The 14,341-nt window shown below is 33.5% G+C and overlaps 3 protein-coding genes across 24 annotated transcripts; 1 reads left to right on the top strand and 2 right to left on the bottom strand.

The window, feature by feature from the left end:
- Positions 1–5,361: 5,361 nt before the first annotated feature.
- On the top strand, positions 5,362–7,964 carry LOC136775492 (uncharacterized). Of its 13 annotated transcripts, none has more exons than XR_010822933.1 (5): positions 5,362–5,590; positions 5,685–5,820; positions 6,109–6,189; positions 6,280–6,368; positions 6,658–6,795. XR_010822933.1 is itself a non-coding variant. In XM_066730320.1 (4 exons), exons 1-4 carry the CDS (start codon positions 5,491–5,493, stop codon positions 6,697–6,699), a joined length of 333 nt encoding a protein of 110 aa, XP_066586417.1. In that variant the 5' UTR covers positions 5,367–5,490; the 3' UTR covers positions 6,700–6,798. The 13 variants fall into 13 exon arrangements, 6 of the variants coding, with proteins under 6 accessions (XP_066586417.1, XP_066586422.1, XP_066586420.1 ...); XR_010822931.1 differs by having other exon boundaries at positions 5,371–5,506; positions 5,685–5,929; XR_010822936.1 differs by lacking the exon at positions 6,280–6,368 and having other exon boundaries at positions 6,109–6,138; positions 6,658–6,798.
- LOC136775490 (protein Son-like) lies at positions 6,782–12,230 on the bottom strand. Of its 9 annotated transcripts, none has more exons than XM_066730310.1 (12): positions 11,780–12,225; positions 11,417–11,713; positions 10,736–11,339; positions 10,505–10,656; positions 10,296–10,441; positions 10,127–10,235; positions 9,893–10,065; positions 9,717–9,827; positions 9,540–9,653; positions 8,393–8,621; positions 8,203–8,318; positions 6,782–6,916 (listed from the first exon to the last, which is right to left on the bottom strand). In XM_066730310.1, exons 1-12 carry the CDS (start codon positions 12,093–12,095, stop codon positions 6,782–6,784), a joined length of 2,502 nt encoding a protein of 833 aa, XP_066586407.1. In that variant the 5' UTR covers positions 12,096–12,225. The 9 variants fall into 9 exon arrangements, 7 of the variants coding, with proteins under 7 accessions (XP_066586407.1, XP_066586408.1, XP_066586409.1 ...); XM_066730311.1 differs by lacking the exon at positions 6,782–6,916 and adding an exon at positions 7,994–8,133 and having other exon boundaries at positions 11,780–12,227; XM_066730313.1 differs by lacking the exons at positions 6,782–6,916; positions 8,203–8,318 and adding an exon at positions 8,782–8,857 and having other exon boundaries at positions 8,482–8,621; positions 11,780–12,230.
- Positions 12,231–12,605: 375 nt separating this feature from the next.
- On the bottom strand, positions 12,606–13,879 carry Pmvk (Phosphomevalonate kinase). Of its 2 annotated transcripts, XM_066730319.1 has the most exons (5): positions 13,748–13,879; positions 13,424–13,520; positions 13,122–13,327; positions 12,906–13,052; positions 12,606–12,815 (listed from the first exon to the last, which is right to left on the bottom strand). In XM_066730319.1, the coding sequence occupies exons 2-5, from the start codon at positions 13,507–13,509 to the stop codon at positions 12,697–12,699; spliced, it is 558 nt and encodes a 185-aa protein (XP_066586416.1). In that variant the 5' UTR covers positions 13,510–13,520; positions 13,748–13,879; the 3' UTR covers positions 12,606–12,696. The 2 variants fall into 2 exon arrangements, with proteins under 2 accessions (XP_066586416.1, XP_066586415.1); XM_066730318.1 differs by having other exon boundaries at positions 13,424–13,813.
- Between the last annotated feature and the right edge of the window lie 462 nt (positions 13,880–14,341).

Raw genomic sequence — 14,341 nt, forward strand, 5'->3', positions numbered from 1 at the left:
GATTGGCTGGAGATTTGGCTACGCCAATCAGTGCGATTACTGACTTTCGGTTTGGATGATTTAAAGATGGGAGCCATTTTGGATTTAAAATGGCGACTGCTGATTAATTATCTGCATTTTTATAACCAATCAGCGATCAGCATTCTAAATTCAGCAAACAATTAAGCATTAAGCGTGTTTAGACAGCTTAGCACTGTGATAGCGCTGCTTAAAATTAAAATGCGCCATGATTGATCTCGAATTAACAGAATTGACCAATCATAATATAGCGTTAAGGTATTTGGATTGCTAATAAAAATGATTTTCTTAAAATGAAACCAGGCTAGCAATTGGCTAGTTTTACTGGCAAGTCCATTTAGGCAGACACTATGCAAAAAGTATCAGGCAAACGCCGCATAAAGCTAAAATTATTCTTAATTTTGTGGCTTGTCCTTTCATAGAATGAAAAAAGGTCTATTTATTCTTAAAGGGATCCTTCAGGCTCTCGTCGTAAGCCGCAATAATGAAAAGATGAAACGACTTGAATGTTAATCTACACATAACGTCGTATCATTGCCCAAAAGTTTCAACTTAATAGGTGCTTTCGAGGATTCCCTTAAAAATAGACAGAAAATAAATTTTATACATAGGCCAGGCGATAGAGCATTTTTGCATGACATAAATACTAACAGCAAACCGCCTGTGCGATTATATAGAAGGGGGTGCGTAGATTAATGGGTATATGTTTTTCACTCGAGTTTCGTGTCCGGCTAATTGTTATAAACAATTTAATGCCAAAAAATCGCATTTTTTTCAGTTTTTTGCTTGTAACTTTTTATCTAATGGAGCAATCTTAATGCCCCCAGGAAATAAAATGTAGAGCATTAAAATACGAAGAGATTGCCGGGTCAAAAGTCCTGATCGGATAATTAGCAGCGGAGAAAAATCGGAAAAACCGGAAAATTAGGCGTTTTTTCAAAAATTCATAACTCGGCCATTTTTTGAGCTGGAGCACCGGCCTTTTGGGGAAAAAGTAGAGAATTGTAGGTAGTTTATGTGTGCAAAACCCTATTACTGTGAAACAATTACTTTAGTCACAGCAGCAGTTTGAATTTTCGAGAGCGCGATTTTCGAGCGAGGCTGTATGAAATTCTGTTGGGGTGATTTTAATTTTGAAACCAGATTTGAAAAGTTGACATCGTGCCCTACAAAACTGCAATTTCAGTTTTTCGATAAAATGCTTGTAAGTGGGTGAAAAAGCTACGTTAAGTCGGCGAAAAACGGCCGAGCGCGCTCGCGCGGTCGAGGAGTGGAGGACCGACCGGCGGCGGCGGGGAAGATATATGCGCGCTCGGCCGTTTTTCGCCGACTTTACGTAGCTTTTTCACCCACTTACAAGCATTTTATCGAAAAACTGAAATTGCAGTTTTGTAGGGCACGATGTCAACTTTTCAAATCTGGTTTCAAAATTAAAATCACCCCAACAGAATTTCATACAGCCTCGCTCGAAAATCGCGCTCTCGAAAATTCAAACTGCTGCTGTGACTAAAGTAATTGTTTCACAGTAATAGGGTTTTGCACACATAAACTACCTACAATTCTCTACTTTTTCCCCAAAAGGCCGGTGCTCCAGCTCAAAAAATGGCCGAGTTATGAATTTTTGAAAAAACGCCTAATTTTCCGGTTTTTCCGATTTTTCTCCGCTGCTAATTATCCGATCAGGACTTTTGACCCGGCAATCTCTTCGTATTTTAATGCTCTACATTTTATTTCCTGGGGGCATTAAGATTGCTCCATTAGATAAAAAGTTACAAGCAAAAAACTGAAAAAAATGCGATTTTTTGGCATTAAATTGTTTATAACAATTAGCCGGACACGAAACTCGAGTGAAAAACATATACCCATTAATCTACGCACCCCCTTCTATATAATCGCACAGGCGGTTTGCTGTTAGTATTTATGTCATGCAAAAATGCTCTATCGCCTGGCCTATGTATAAAATTTATTTTCTGTCTATTTTTAAGGGAATCCTCGAAAGCACCTATTAAGTTGAAACTTTTGGGCAATGATACGACGTTATGTGTAGATTAACATTCAAGTCGTTTCATCTTTTCATTATTGCGGCTTACGACGAGAGCCTGAAGGATCCCTTTAAGAATAAATAGACCTTTTTTCATTCTATGAAAGGACAAGCCACAAAATTAAGAATAATTTTAGCTTTATGCGGCGTTTGCCTGATACTTTTTGCATAGTGTCTGCCTAAATGGACTTGCCAGTAAAACTAGCCAATTGCTAGCCTGGTTTCATTTTAAGAAAATCATTTTTATTAGCAATCCAAATACCTTAACGCTATATTATGATTGGTCAATTCTGTTAATTCGAGATCAATCATGGCGCATTTTAATTTTAAGCAGCGCTATCACAGTGCTAAGCTGTCTAAACACGCTTAATGCTTAATTGTTTGCTGAATTTAGAATGCTGATCGCTGATTGGTTATAAAAATGCAGATAATTAATCAGCAGTCGCCATTTTAAATCCAAAATGGCTCCCATCTTTAAATCATCCAAACCGAAAGTCAGTAATCGCACTGATTGGCGTAGCCAAATCTCCAGCCAATCAGATTCGATTACGTCACTTCTGGACGAGCACGTTGCTTGTCAAAAGTGGCAGTTCAGTTTCCGAATCTACACGTGGTGGTTGTCGGTGAATCGCGCGCGCCGGTTTTTTTTTCGTCGTAATCATCGACAACCAGTTAATTATTCGCGAATAATAATAATTAAAGATACTTTATTTTAATCACACAAGTGTAGTTTTATTATTGTGATTCTTTAATTATACCCCACATAAAATACTGAAATAATTGAACAAGTTTTTGTTATAAGAATGAAAAAAGTGAGTTAATATAAGAAATACATTGATTCATTTAACGAATAGTTTAGTACGTAATGAACTATTCGTTATTAAATCGATGAATTTATTTGTTATATTAACGAAACTTAACCATTGTTATAATGAAAAATGATTCATTAATTGAGGATATTTTTCGCAGTGCGGGTTTAATTAAATGAATACAATAGTGAAATATGCATAGTGTGATTAAAATTAAAGTATTTACGTTCGAAAAAAAATCGAAAATAAAGACAGTGCGCGGCGCGAGTGTTGTGGTAGTGCATCGTTTTGGTGGATGCAGCGGCCAAGGGCAACAGCCTCAAGGACTCTCATAGCCTGTAAGTACATTATTTTTCTTTTCAAGCTAGAAATAAACATCCAATTACAATCAAATAGATAGAATTTAATAACATGGAGTTCTTTTTGTTTCTTTTTGTTATAGTGGGCGACCTCACTTTGAGGTGTAAGTGCGCGAATCGAACGTCCGCGTCGCGGAGTGAATTTTTAAACCCGATTTTTCGCAGTACAGTTTGAAACTTTCGCGTCGCGAGTGCAATTTTTAATCTTCCGCGTCCGCGATTTTTAATTTGTTTAAATATCCGCGTCGCGTATGTAGTCTCGTTTAAAAAGTGCGCGTCGCGCCGCGTCGAAATAATACAATTATTTAAATATCGGGAGTGCCGTTTCCGTCATCGTCGTCATCTCCCGCAGACTGCAGCTCGACCATCGTTGGATTTTCGCCGAACGAGTGAGTCCCACGGGTAAAACTGTGGATTTTATTTATTTAACCTAAGAATGACCGAGAGAAGCTACCGGTAGCTTCCAATCGGTCCTTCTTCGGTTAAAACCATATTTTTCTTTTTTTCTTGTGTTTTCAGGTTTAGCTTTCCGATATAGGTAGGCCCCCTAGCTTTGCGTTTTAGGTAGGCATTATAGCTTTCGGTGTTAGGCAGGATTTCTTTTCAGGTTCTCATTGCGTTATTATATTTTGCGTGCGTGTGTTTTTTTCTTTCAGGTTCTTCGTTGCGTTAATATATTTTGCGTGCGTGTGTTTTCATTTCAGGTTCTTCGTTTACGTTATTATATTTTGCGTGCGTGTGTTTTCTTTTCAGGTTCTTCGTTTACGTTATTATATTTTGCGTGCGTGTGTTTTCTTTTCAGGTTCTTCGTTTACGTTATTATATTTTGCGTGCGTGTGTTTTCTTTTCAGGTTCTTCAATTGCGTTATCATATTTTGCGTGCGTGTGTATTTTCTTTCAGGTTTAGCTTTTCGATATAGGTAGGCTTTTTAGCTTTGCGTACTATAGGTAGGCGTTATAGCTTTCGGTGATAGGTAGGCTTTCTTTTTCAGGTTCCCATTTCCAAATTTTATTACCCTTCCCCTCCCTTCCAGGGGGTAAGAGCAAACATGCTCAGGAACGGAGTTACGCGCAATGAGTTTTGTTCGTTTTTGCCTTTTTCTTTCTAAATATATATGAATTATTTGTATATTAAAAATAAATTAAAACTTAAATCAAGCAAAAAGGAACAAACATAGCCTCTGCTCCGTTCAAGACCATTGCAATAGCCTTCGCGAGGTGCCCCTGATTTAGCAAAAAGCAATGGATCTAGAGGAGAGAAGGTACCTCGAAAAAATTACCTTCCTAGAAAAATATATTTTTGTCATTCTTTCATAGAAATTTTAAATTTAAGAATAGTTTTGACCCTGCGAAGAATTATAATATGTTGATAATTAATAATTAACGTAGTTGCACGCATGTGTGTGTGTTAATGCTTGCAACGATTAAGAGCAGAAGCCTCAATAGGCCAGTCAATAGAGATTTAAAATAGCCATTAATCTACGCACCCCCTTCTATATAATCGCACAGGCGGTTTGCTGTTAGTATTTATGTCATGCAAAAATGCTCTATCGCCTGGCCTAGCAGGACGAAAAGGAATTTTACTCGGCTCTTCGGCTAAACGAAAGTTAGATCGAGAGGGAGAGAGAGATCCGATAAAACTATGCCGTTCTCTCTCGAACTCGATGTATAGCGAAGATGTCCGAAGCTGAGCGATGGTAACCGAAGGAGGTTGCACACGCATTCGCACCACAGTAATGGTGTGTGTGCCTAACAAAGTGCTTTCCATTCGCGTCCGACAGATGACGTTAGTGGTTTTATGGAATTTTCAACTTCTAACAAACATCAGCGCCGCCTACCGGCAAGGATTATTTTAGGACAATGCCATGAGCAATCTCCCGTTTCATCTCTGGTGAAACTCACCCTAAAGGACACACTCTCAGCCGGCGTGGCATCTGTCTCGTCCCCGCCCAGCCCCGCCAACCACTAACCAGTCTCGGCTGGACCGACTGGACGAAGTATTCTTCTGATTTCTTCTGGCCGTCTGGACTCTGGCGTTACTTATTACTAATATTACTAATATTACATACTATGTACGGCCGTGTTCCGTTATTGACTGTGAGTACTGAAAACCTATAGTTTATGTCACGCAAACTATAGATTACTAGTACTCACAGTCAATAACGGAACACGGCCTACATTATGTACGAACGAACTACGAACGAAGTACTTTTCCTTTCTCCATTCTCTTCATTCGAGGCTCAGATCAGCCGTTTATGTCAATATGGCAGGCAATCGTAGCAAGTGTTTTATTACTCTTGATTAAATTTATTGTGCATTAGTAAATTATCAATAATTTAGCAAAACACAGTAATGTTTGTCTAGTAATTGTAATTTATAAAATTTCCACCAAAAATTAATAGATGGTGGCACTCCGTAACGGGTTGTTGACAAAACTAATATTATATTTTCTTTTAGAAATGGAATTGCCAGAAAATAATCGTGAATCTACTAAAATGTGTTATGATCAATTAGAATGGCTAAAAGCAGAAGAACGAAAATATTCACGTGAAGAAGTGGATCGTAGATATGAATGGCAACTCAAAAAAGCAAGGTTAGCACTTCATCTCAGAAAACAAAGAGAATTAGGCAACATTATGGAGAATGACTATCTTAAAATATATAAGGAAATACCCTTAACCCCAATAGAAGAGGGATATGTGGTAAGACAATATGATCAAAAACTCTGGATAACCAACAAAGATTTACAAATGTCAGAAAAATAATATTACATACTTTTTAATATCAGATCCAGTTTACAATAACAATTATTCAAAATTATTTGGCTGATGTATTACAGATTATCGTGCAAATAATTATACTTGATATTTTTTGTTTGTAGTTCCAACAATATGTGCAAAACTTTAGACAAGTGAGTGGGGCTGGTTGAAATATTATATTTTTAATTTCCCGCAAACCTCTGGTAATTAGTTTGATACATATAATAAGCTGAAATAATTTTTGTAAAGAAAAATATAATGCAATAAAACAATCTATGAATCATTTAAATTAGGAAAAATTTTATAAAAAAAAGTTAAAAGGACTTACATGTATACAGTATTGATAGTTATGAGGAATACGTCTAGAATTAAGTATTAAAAGGTAAATTAAACAATTAATAATATTTCCATATATTTCATTATATATTTACAATTTGACAACAGAAATTATAAACACAATTTAACATGTTACCTCGATCGATTCTCGAGCAGAAAAAGAAAGAAATACCTTTTTACTAGAGCTCGAGGCCCCAGTTAGAAATTATATAGATAATTATATTTATTATAATAAATTCATTACAATCCCATAGTGTGTATATATGTATATATATACACATATATTATTTGAATTTGTAACAGCTTTTGTAGCTATTCAATACTTTTTCTTTTAGTACCAGCAGCTCTTTTCAAGCTCTCTAGGATGGAAATTTTAGAGCAAGGTCGACGCCGTCAGGATATCCGTGACGACTGGTTTCGAAGGGGGGTCCAAGCATCACACTCTCATCTCGTTCATAGTTACTTGAGACACACGGCTCGAAACTGTTGCGCTTTGCAGGCTTGCAGCAATGGTTGGTTTTCTGGAGGACTTTTTGCCCTCGGAGGCGGTGGCGCTCTAAGCACTATCAAGTGGATGGATCCGTTCGGTGAACCCTGAAAACAATACAAGGTCATTTCGAGTCATTCAACATATATATCTCAATTTTATTCTTATTCCAAAATACCGAATTTCGTCCGTCAATTTTGATCGGTCGATCGAGCACTCGCATTAATATACATACGAGTTGTATCATACACTGGTTTTAAATATCTAAACTTCGGCTCCAGAAAAACGGCAAATTTTAAGTTTTACTATCAAGAATAAAAAATGATAAAAAAGGTAATCCATGGTACCGGTTGATGTTCACGTGATGGAGGCACATAATATAAGAAAAACATTAAAATTATGAAAACTTGTAAATCATTTAATAATTATGTATTTTAAAAAATAATTTTTGTTTCGCAACTATTGCAAACAGTTGTACTACTTTTATTTATTAATAATGTGTAAGGATTTTTCTATTATTCTAATAATTTCGCTATTATATTAAAATCAAGTTTTTAACAAGAAATACGTTAAAATTTATGTTATTATAATTTATAATATCTACAAGTTTACAGTAGAAAAATATACAGTTGTACATTTATTTAAATTATAAATACAAATATGTAATGTGAAAGACTTTTTTAATTATTTACAATTTCCTTTACCTACTTCTATATATTCTTTCAAATTTGTAGACTTGTTTGACCTATACTTCTGCTTAATTTATCAGTTTCACAATTAAAATTTGTTGAAAAACTGTAGGGCAAATCTTTAACTTTTTAGCAACAATTTTCGAAATCATCAACTGCAGTTAACGACCAATGTCGCTAAATACAATAATAAGTGTATATTGAAATCATTCTTGAACTTTAAGACTGTTTCTACGTTTTAGTTGTTTATTCCCTCAGAAGCTTCGGGAAAATTTACGTTATTTTTTAGCTTTTACCTAAACAAAATGTGAATCATAGCTACCGTCTTTTGCGATACACTCTGGTGATCGAAAGGTTAACAATAGCTACTATAGTTTAAAATTTCTAGAATACTAGGCTTGAGACATACGCTCATAAACTTATTTACAATTTAAATAATCTTTCAATTTTTTTACAAAGGTGGCGAAAATTACTTTAACATATTACAATTAGATTGATAGATTAAGATTACACATATACACTTATGAAGGTAATAAGTCCAAAGTTTGAAGACAGATATGCGCTGCATCTGCTTTAGCTTGTTTTTTATTAGGACTTGTTACACTCGATTTGTATTCAATACCATTAACTTTGACCTATAATTGTACGGAAAATATAAAATGTTTATCATATTATTATTATGATAAATAAACAAAACGTCTTACTTTAAAAAGGAACATTTTCTTATGATCTGGTCCACATTCGAAGCATAATTCATAAACGGGGGCCCCATATTTACGTTTAGAACAATATTCTCCAAGTAGCGAGACTGGATGTTTGCCTAGAAAACCATATAAAGGACAGTCATTTATTATTCTATTAAGAGAGTCAAGTTCTTTAGTTAAACAAAATTACCCTCCAGTGTTTTTATAGTTGGAGTAATTGATTTTACCACTTTGTTAGTTTTTGGGCCAACATCTTGTTCTGAGACTAGACCTTTTTTATCTAGTTTAACTTCGAGTTGTAAAGGTACCAGTGTACCTTCTTTGTTTTTACCCAACCCTTCTCCTGGACGCCAACCCATTTTTTGAAGCAATGCCATTCCCATACCACCAGTAAGTGGTTGTGCTGATACTAATTGATCCTAAATAGTTCATTTTCTGATAAAATTTATAACAAAGAATTTTTATTACAAAATATAATAAAATAATTCGAAATATATATAAACATTGAGCAAAAATGTTAAAGTCAAAGAAAATAAATCCTTTGAATTAGCAAAAACCTTTTTATACAAGATTACTTACCAAACAGGTTCTAATTTGAGTATTAAGCTGCTGATGTAGTTTCCTCTCTGATGTAGCTACAAGCCTGTAACAAATCCTCAGGTGGAAATAGACTAATGCTAAGTATTTCAGTTTTTCTAATAGAAAAATATCTTTATCAAAGATTTATTGCAGACCGACGATAGTTAGCAATAGTCTTACAAGAAACCATTAAATTCACGATAAACAAAATTCTACATATAAATTTATTTACAAGATTATATTTTTTTGACTTAATTTTTAATGGTTGACTTGTATATCCGTGCAGACACAGATTCTACCTCTAAAAAAGAAATAGTCTGTGCCTACATCACAGCTCTACCGGATCAAAGATTTCCATGATCCCAATAAAGTCTGTACCTGAAAAATTGTTACAGGCAATACTATTACTCCACCAAAAATTGTTGTGTTTCTTATTTAATGTACACTGTGCCAAATTGATTTGTGATCATTTCAGCTAAACTAACTTCGTAATTCTCTGGCCTATACGTCTGCAGCAATTCCCCCTTTGTTTCTGGTATTGGCTGTATAGGCCAAAGAAGTATGGAGTAACTTTAGGAATTTAGCTGAAATGCCCATGAATCAGTTTGGCACAATGTACTATTTGTAAAATAGCTCTGTATTCATATCTCAGCAAAATCTTTTCACCAAATGTATTTTAATTATGCTGAGGTGCAAATACAGTGGAGCTAAAAAGTATATGAAAAAAATGGATAGCACATGAATATTACTGGTGTTACCTTCCGGGCCCAGGCTTGATAACCTGAAGTAAGTTCAGCAGGTGTGAGCATTTTTGCTCCAGTGCTGCCAGTAAATTGACCTGGCATCTGTTTACTTTTGGCCCAGTTTGTCATCTGAAACCAAATAATTAATTGGTAAGGCAGTTGTAAAATTACGAAATTAATATAAAAACTTACTTCTTTCTGAGCCTTATACATTTCATTCAAAGCATAAACGTCATTAGGATTTTCCCTTAATTTTCTCATAGCTGCTAGTCTTTGAGACACTATTGAGCCAATATCCACTGTCTACATTTATAACTTAATTATTATTATAATAAACCTTTAAAGAAACCAAAACAACAATTTTCTACCTCAGCTGGAAATTGTACTGGGAACACTGTATTTGGTACTGAAGGTGAAGGTACTGGTGTGGATAAGCGTATAGACTGAGGCAAAGCAGCAAATGGTTCTGTAGGGGCTATTGCTGGTATAAAAGTTTTTTTCGACTCCGTTGTTTTTGGAACAACCGGAATCCACTCATTTTCTATGTAAAATGATAATAATGATTAACCAATCAAATAATATTATGAAATAAAAATTTTTACCAGATTTTCTATGATGCTGCCCACTTGAAACTGGAAATTGAAGTCGAAGTTGATTTGAAGATTCTGCCGTTTTTTCTTGAAAGGTTTTTGTAGGCAATTGTTTAGCATCCTACAAAAGAGAATTTATTGAATTTCTACTAATTATAAGCCACTTTAAAATTTCATTTACCCTAATATTCATAATAATAGAGCTAGGTCTCTCCTTTAAAAGAAAAGGATGGTGAAAACCTATCTCTGATTCACTTCCATCATCATCTGATGAAATGTTGGATAATTCTCCAAGAGCTTCAGATTTTGACAAAGATTTGCAAAAATCTGGTAAAAGATATTAGATGTTATAGAATTTAATTTAAACCTGAAACAAATAACTAAACAAACCTGTTAGTTCATCCACTGTCTTTCCACCAGCTTGTATAGCAGCTATAGCTTTATCTTTTTGTGCTAATGGTAAAGCTCCCTGATTGATAATATTTATTGCATTTTTTCTTGCAATTTCTAATAATTTCTTTTTGTCTATTTCTATGCTATTTCTGGTTAAATAAAAATTTTTTCATAAGTTTAAAGTTGATAAAAATATAGATTTATTATTAGTTTTTCTTAAATACTTACTTTCTTTCCCTGCTTTTACTTCTGCTTCGATGCCGGTATTTATCTTTGCTTCTCTCATTACTTGGACTTCTATATCTCCTCCCTCTGCTTCTTGAACATTTTTCCCTGCTTCTACAATGTTCATATCTCTCTTTACTCCTCCCCCTTTGCCTGTCTTTTCCTCTGCTTCTACTATGACCTGAATTTGACCTTGCAGGAGAATTAGAATATTTTCTCTCAGAGGAATAACAACTTCTACTATGTTTTCTGTCTCTACTATTTGATTCTAGTTGATCCTTGTGTTCCTTTTGGTGTATTTTAGATTTGCTCTGCTTCACTCTTTTCTTTTCCTTTTCTTTTAAAATCATTCTAAGATCATGATTTTTTGATGATTTCAATGGAGGACTAAGAAGCTTTTCCTTCATTCTCTCTAAATTTGGTGGAGGTATAGGACTTAGTGTTAGAGTTCTATCTTCAGAGCTACTATCTGATAACTCCCCATCCTCCATACGAGCATCTTTAGCTTTCTTCTTTTTTTCTACTTGTTTTATAGCATCATTATAAACAGTACTATTCTTCAGATCCTTAATTAAAATTTTTCCTTGTGTTGTTGGCTTAGACTTATCTGTAAAATATAAGAAAAAATGACTTTTTTTCATTATAAATGAAAAAAATAATACATATTTTTTATAAGAAACAAACCTAATATTTTTGGGATAATAGTTTCATCACTATTATCTTTAACTTTTTTTGGTATTGGTGGCAATTTAGGACTCCCTAATCTTTCATTTAGAAAGTTGCTGGAAAAATTATTTTCCAATTGAAGTTTTGCACCATTAGAATTTTGTACAATGCTCTCATCATGATCAGGTTCTTCTTTATTATCACAATTGATTTTCAATTTGGATACTTTATTTTTTGGTTCATCCATATCCAAAACCTTATTAGATTCATGCTTACGCTTTGATTTTTTTTTATGCTTTTTTTTCTTCTTAGTATCTAAATTCAAAAAATAAAATGATATTTGTATTTCACATTAAATTAAAGTAAGCACGTTATACGTACCGCTAATTTCTGTATCACTATTGCTATCAGAGGAGTTATGTTTGGATCTTTTCTTATGTTTCTTTTCCTTGTGTTTGTGTTTTTTCTTACTTTTCTTCTTTTTGACAGAGTGCTTCTCATTCTTCACTTCCGTATCTGGTACTTGTTGGTCACTGTTTTCAGAGGAAACTATGCCCTCGTCAACATCAAACGTGCTGAAGAGTTCTGTCAAAATTTCACTTGATGATTTTTCAGGTAAACCAGGCTCAGGTTTTATTTTCACAGCGTCCACTCCCACCGTAGTAATTAAATTAGCTATATCGAATAAATCAGTCATTTTAACGTACAATTGAATATACAGAAAACTATTCAATTTTTCAAAGAAATCCGTTTTAAAATATCTTGAACTGTGCCATGCTTTACTTCGCTTAAAGTTATGCCTTAGGAAGGTAGTAGGGGAGAGGTGGGTTAAGAAAACCTAACCTAACTAAACTATTTAAACAAAACGAAACGTCCCATCTCCCAGCGGTCCCAGCTGCGCGTGCATCTGGAAGGAAGAGCGATTGGAACGGAAGATCCTGTAACTTTTTCCTTTATTGATTATCAGTAAAAAAAATTCTGATAGATAATCTTTATACCGGTAAGTTCGTGCTGCTTTTAAACTTTGTGTTATGATTTAGGTCAAATCATGACATGAAGCTAATGATCAAATAATTCACCATAATTTTCGAAACTTTTGCAATTGTTATATGTTACAAGATTTTATTACTCAACGTCAAATAAATTGTATTTTTATCATTTTTATTATAAGAGTAGCACTGAAAAAATAAATTTAAAAATTTTGTGGAATTGCTATATATATTTGTCATATTCAGTACAAAAAATAGTTTATACAAAATATTCAATAACAATTATTAATAAATTTAATAAAGATGAAACTATATTAATTCTATTATTTTGTTTAATATATCAGCAGTATTTGAACCATTATTAGTAACTTCTAAATCCCAAGTGTCTAAATTATCCAAATCGCACTCTGTTTCAGAGTCATCTATGTCTGAGAAAAATTCATTGCATTATTATATATTAAACTTTACAATTATGTTATGATTTATGATAACTTGAGCGATAAAATGTAAATATTTACCTGGCGTGTAAATCCAGCCACGATCTTTTCTTACTGAATCATCGCAACTGATTCGAACAGTTTTGCAAGTTTCAAAATTTTCGGTAAACCACTTGATGTCAGTTTTCCTTCTAATATCGCTTATTATCCAAATAGCTTTTTGTTGTGCTAAAATATTAATTATACGTACAGACAAAAGGAAAAATATGAACTTTTCAATAATATTATCCAAGTTACCATTGTACATATTTATAGCTGCACGACAAAAGTACCCATAATCTTTTCTCCTCAGATCTTCACTCCATTTTACCATTTCCAAACGATATTTTTCCTTATATTCCCCATCCCCTAATAATTTATCAATATCTAGATTCAATGTCCGAGCCCAATGAGTTTTTATTGGGCCAGATATTTTTATGATAACAGATTGTTCTGGTCCAATTCTAATTGAGATTTTATCATTATAAAAATAAATCTTCAGCTTGTTATTCTCTGAACAATGATCGAGATATAAACATAAATTACAAAAAATATCATACCTTTGGTACAAAATATCGGTTATATGGTCCTTCCCTGATTTTCTTTTACCCGAAAATAAAAAAATTCGTTCTGGTTTATCAGTCATTTTAAAAGCTTCTGGAAAGGTTAAGTTTTCACTTGCTTGATTTTCTCATGTGGCTGCCATACTGGTTTTTTCAATTAATGCACATTCCTACATATCTAAGATCTTTCAACTTATTCTATTTATGTGCACTCATTTATATTCATTTTAGAACATTAAGATTAATATTATCTATCCTATTATCTTTTAAACAAACGACTACCAATCACTGTACTTATTATGTAAATTAAAAAATATTTACTTGGAAGTAAAATAGAGAGGTGATGTGAGTTTTTTTAATTTTATTTTAATAAAATCATAGTCACAAATTATTTCTTAGCTTCACGGGCGGCCTTGCGTTTTTCAGCAACCTTCAATTGAGCTTTTGGTTTCAAATTGTGTTTCTTTGCAAAGCGCTGATTCCTCAAAAACTTTAGGTCCATCTGTATTATTAATATATTTTTTGTTAATTAGGTATTTATACTCTGGATTTATTGGTGTACTAATATTATTCAGTAAATATGATCATATAAATATAAACTATAGTAGACTTACGCCAAGAGTAGATTCATGCCTATAACGCTTTGGCTTTTTAATACCATTGCGATGAGCCTTGCGGTCTAAACAATAGAAAAATTTATTAGTTGCAATCTTTGGGAAAAGAAATAATATCCTATTATAACTGAAAGATATAAATTTTGACAAATAGCAACCTATAGAAAGGAGCACTGTAGACTTATTTTTATAAATTATATCTAGTCGTTTGGTAACTTACTTTGGTTGTGGTTTGTATGATTCTTTGACTTTGCCATATTTTGTCTTGAATCTTATTCTGAAATTAATTAATTAAATTAAT

The sequence above is a fragment of the Prorops nasuta genome, unplaced genomic scaffold (genome assembly GCF_024137725.1).
Source record: "Prorops nasuta isolate Cenicafe-Biocafe unplaced genomic scaffold, Cenicafe_Pnas_1.2 PNAS00008, whole genome shotgun sequence".
In the NCBI taxonomy this organism is placed as follows: domain Eukaryota; kingdom Metazoa; phylum Arthropoda; class Insecta; order Hymenoptera; family Bethylidae; genus Prorops; species Prorops nasuta.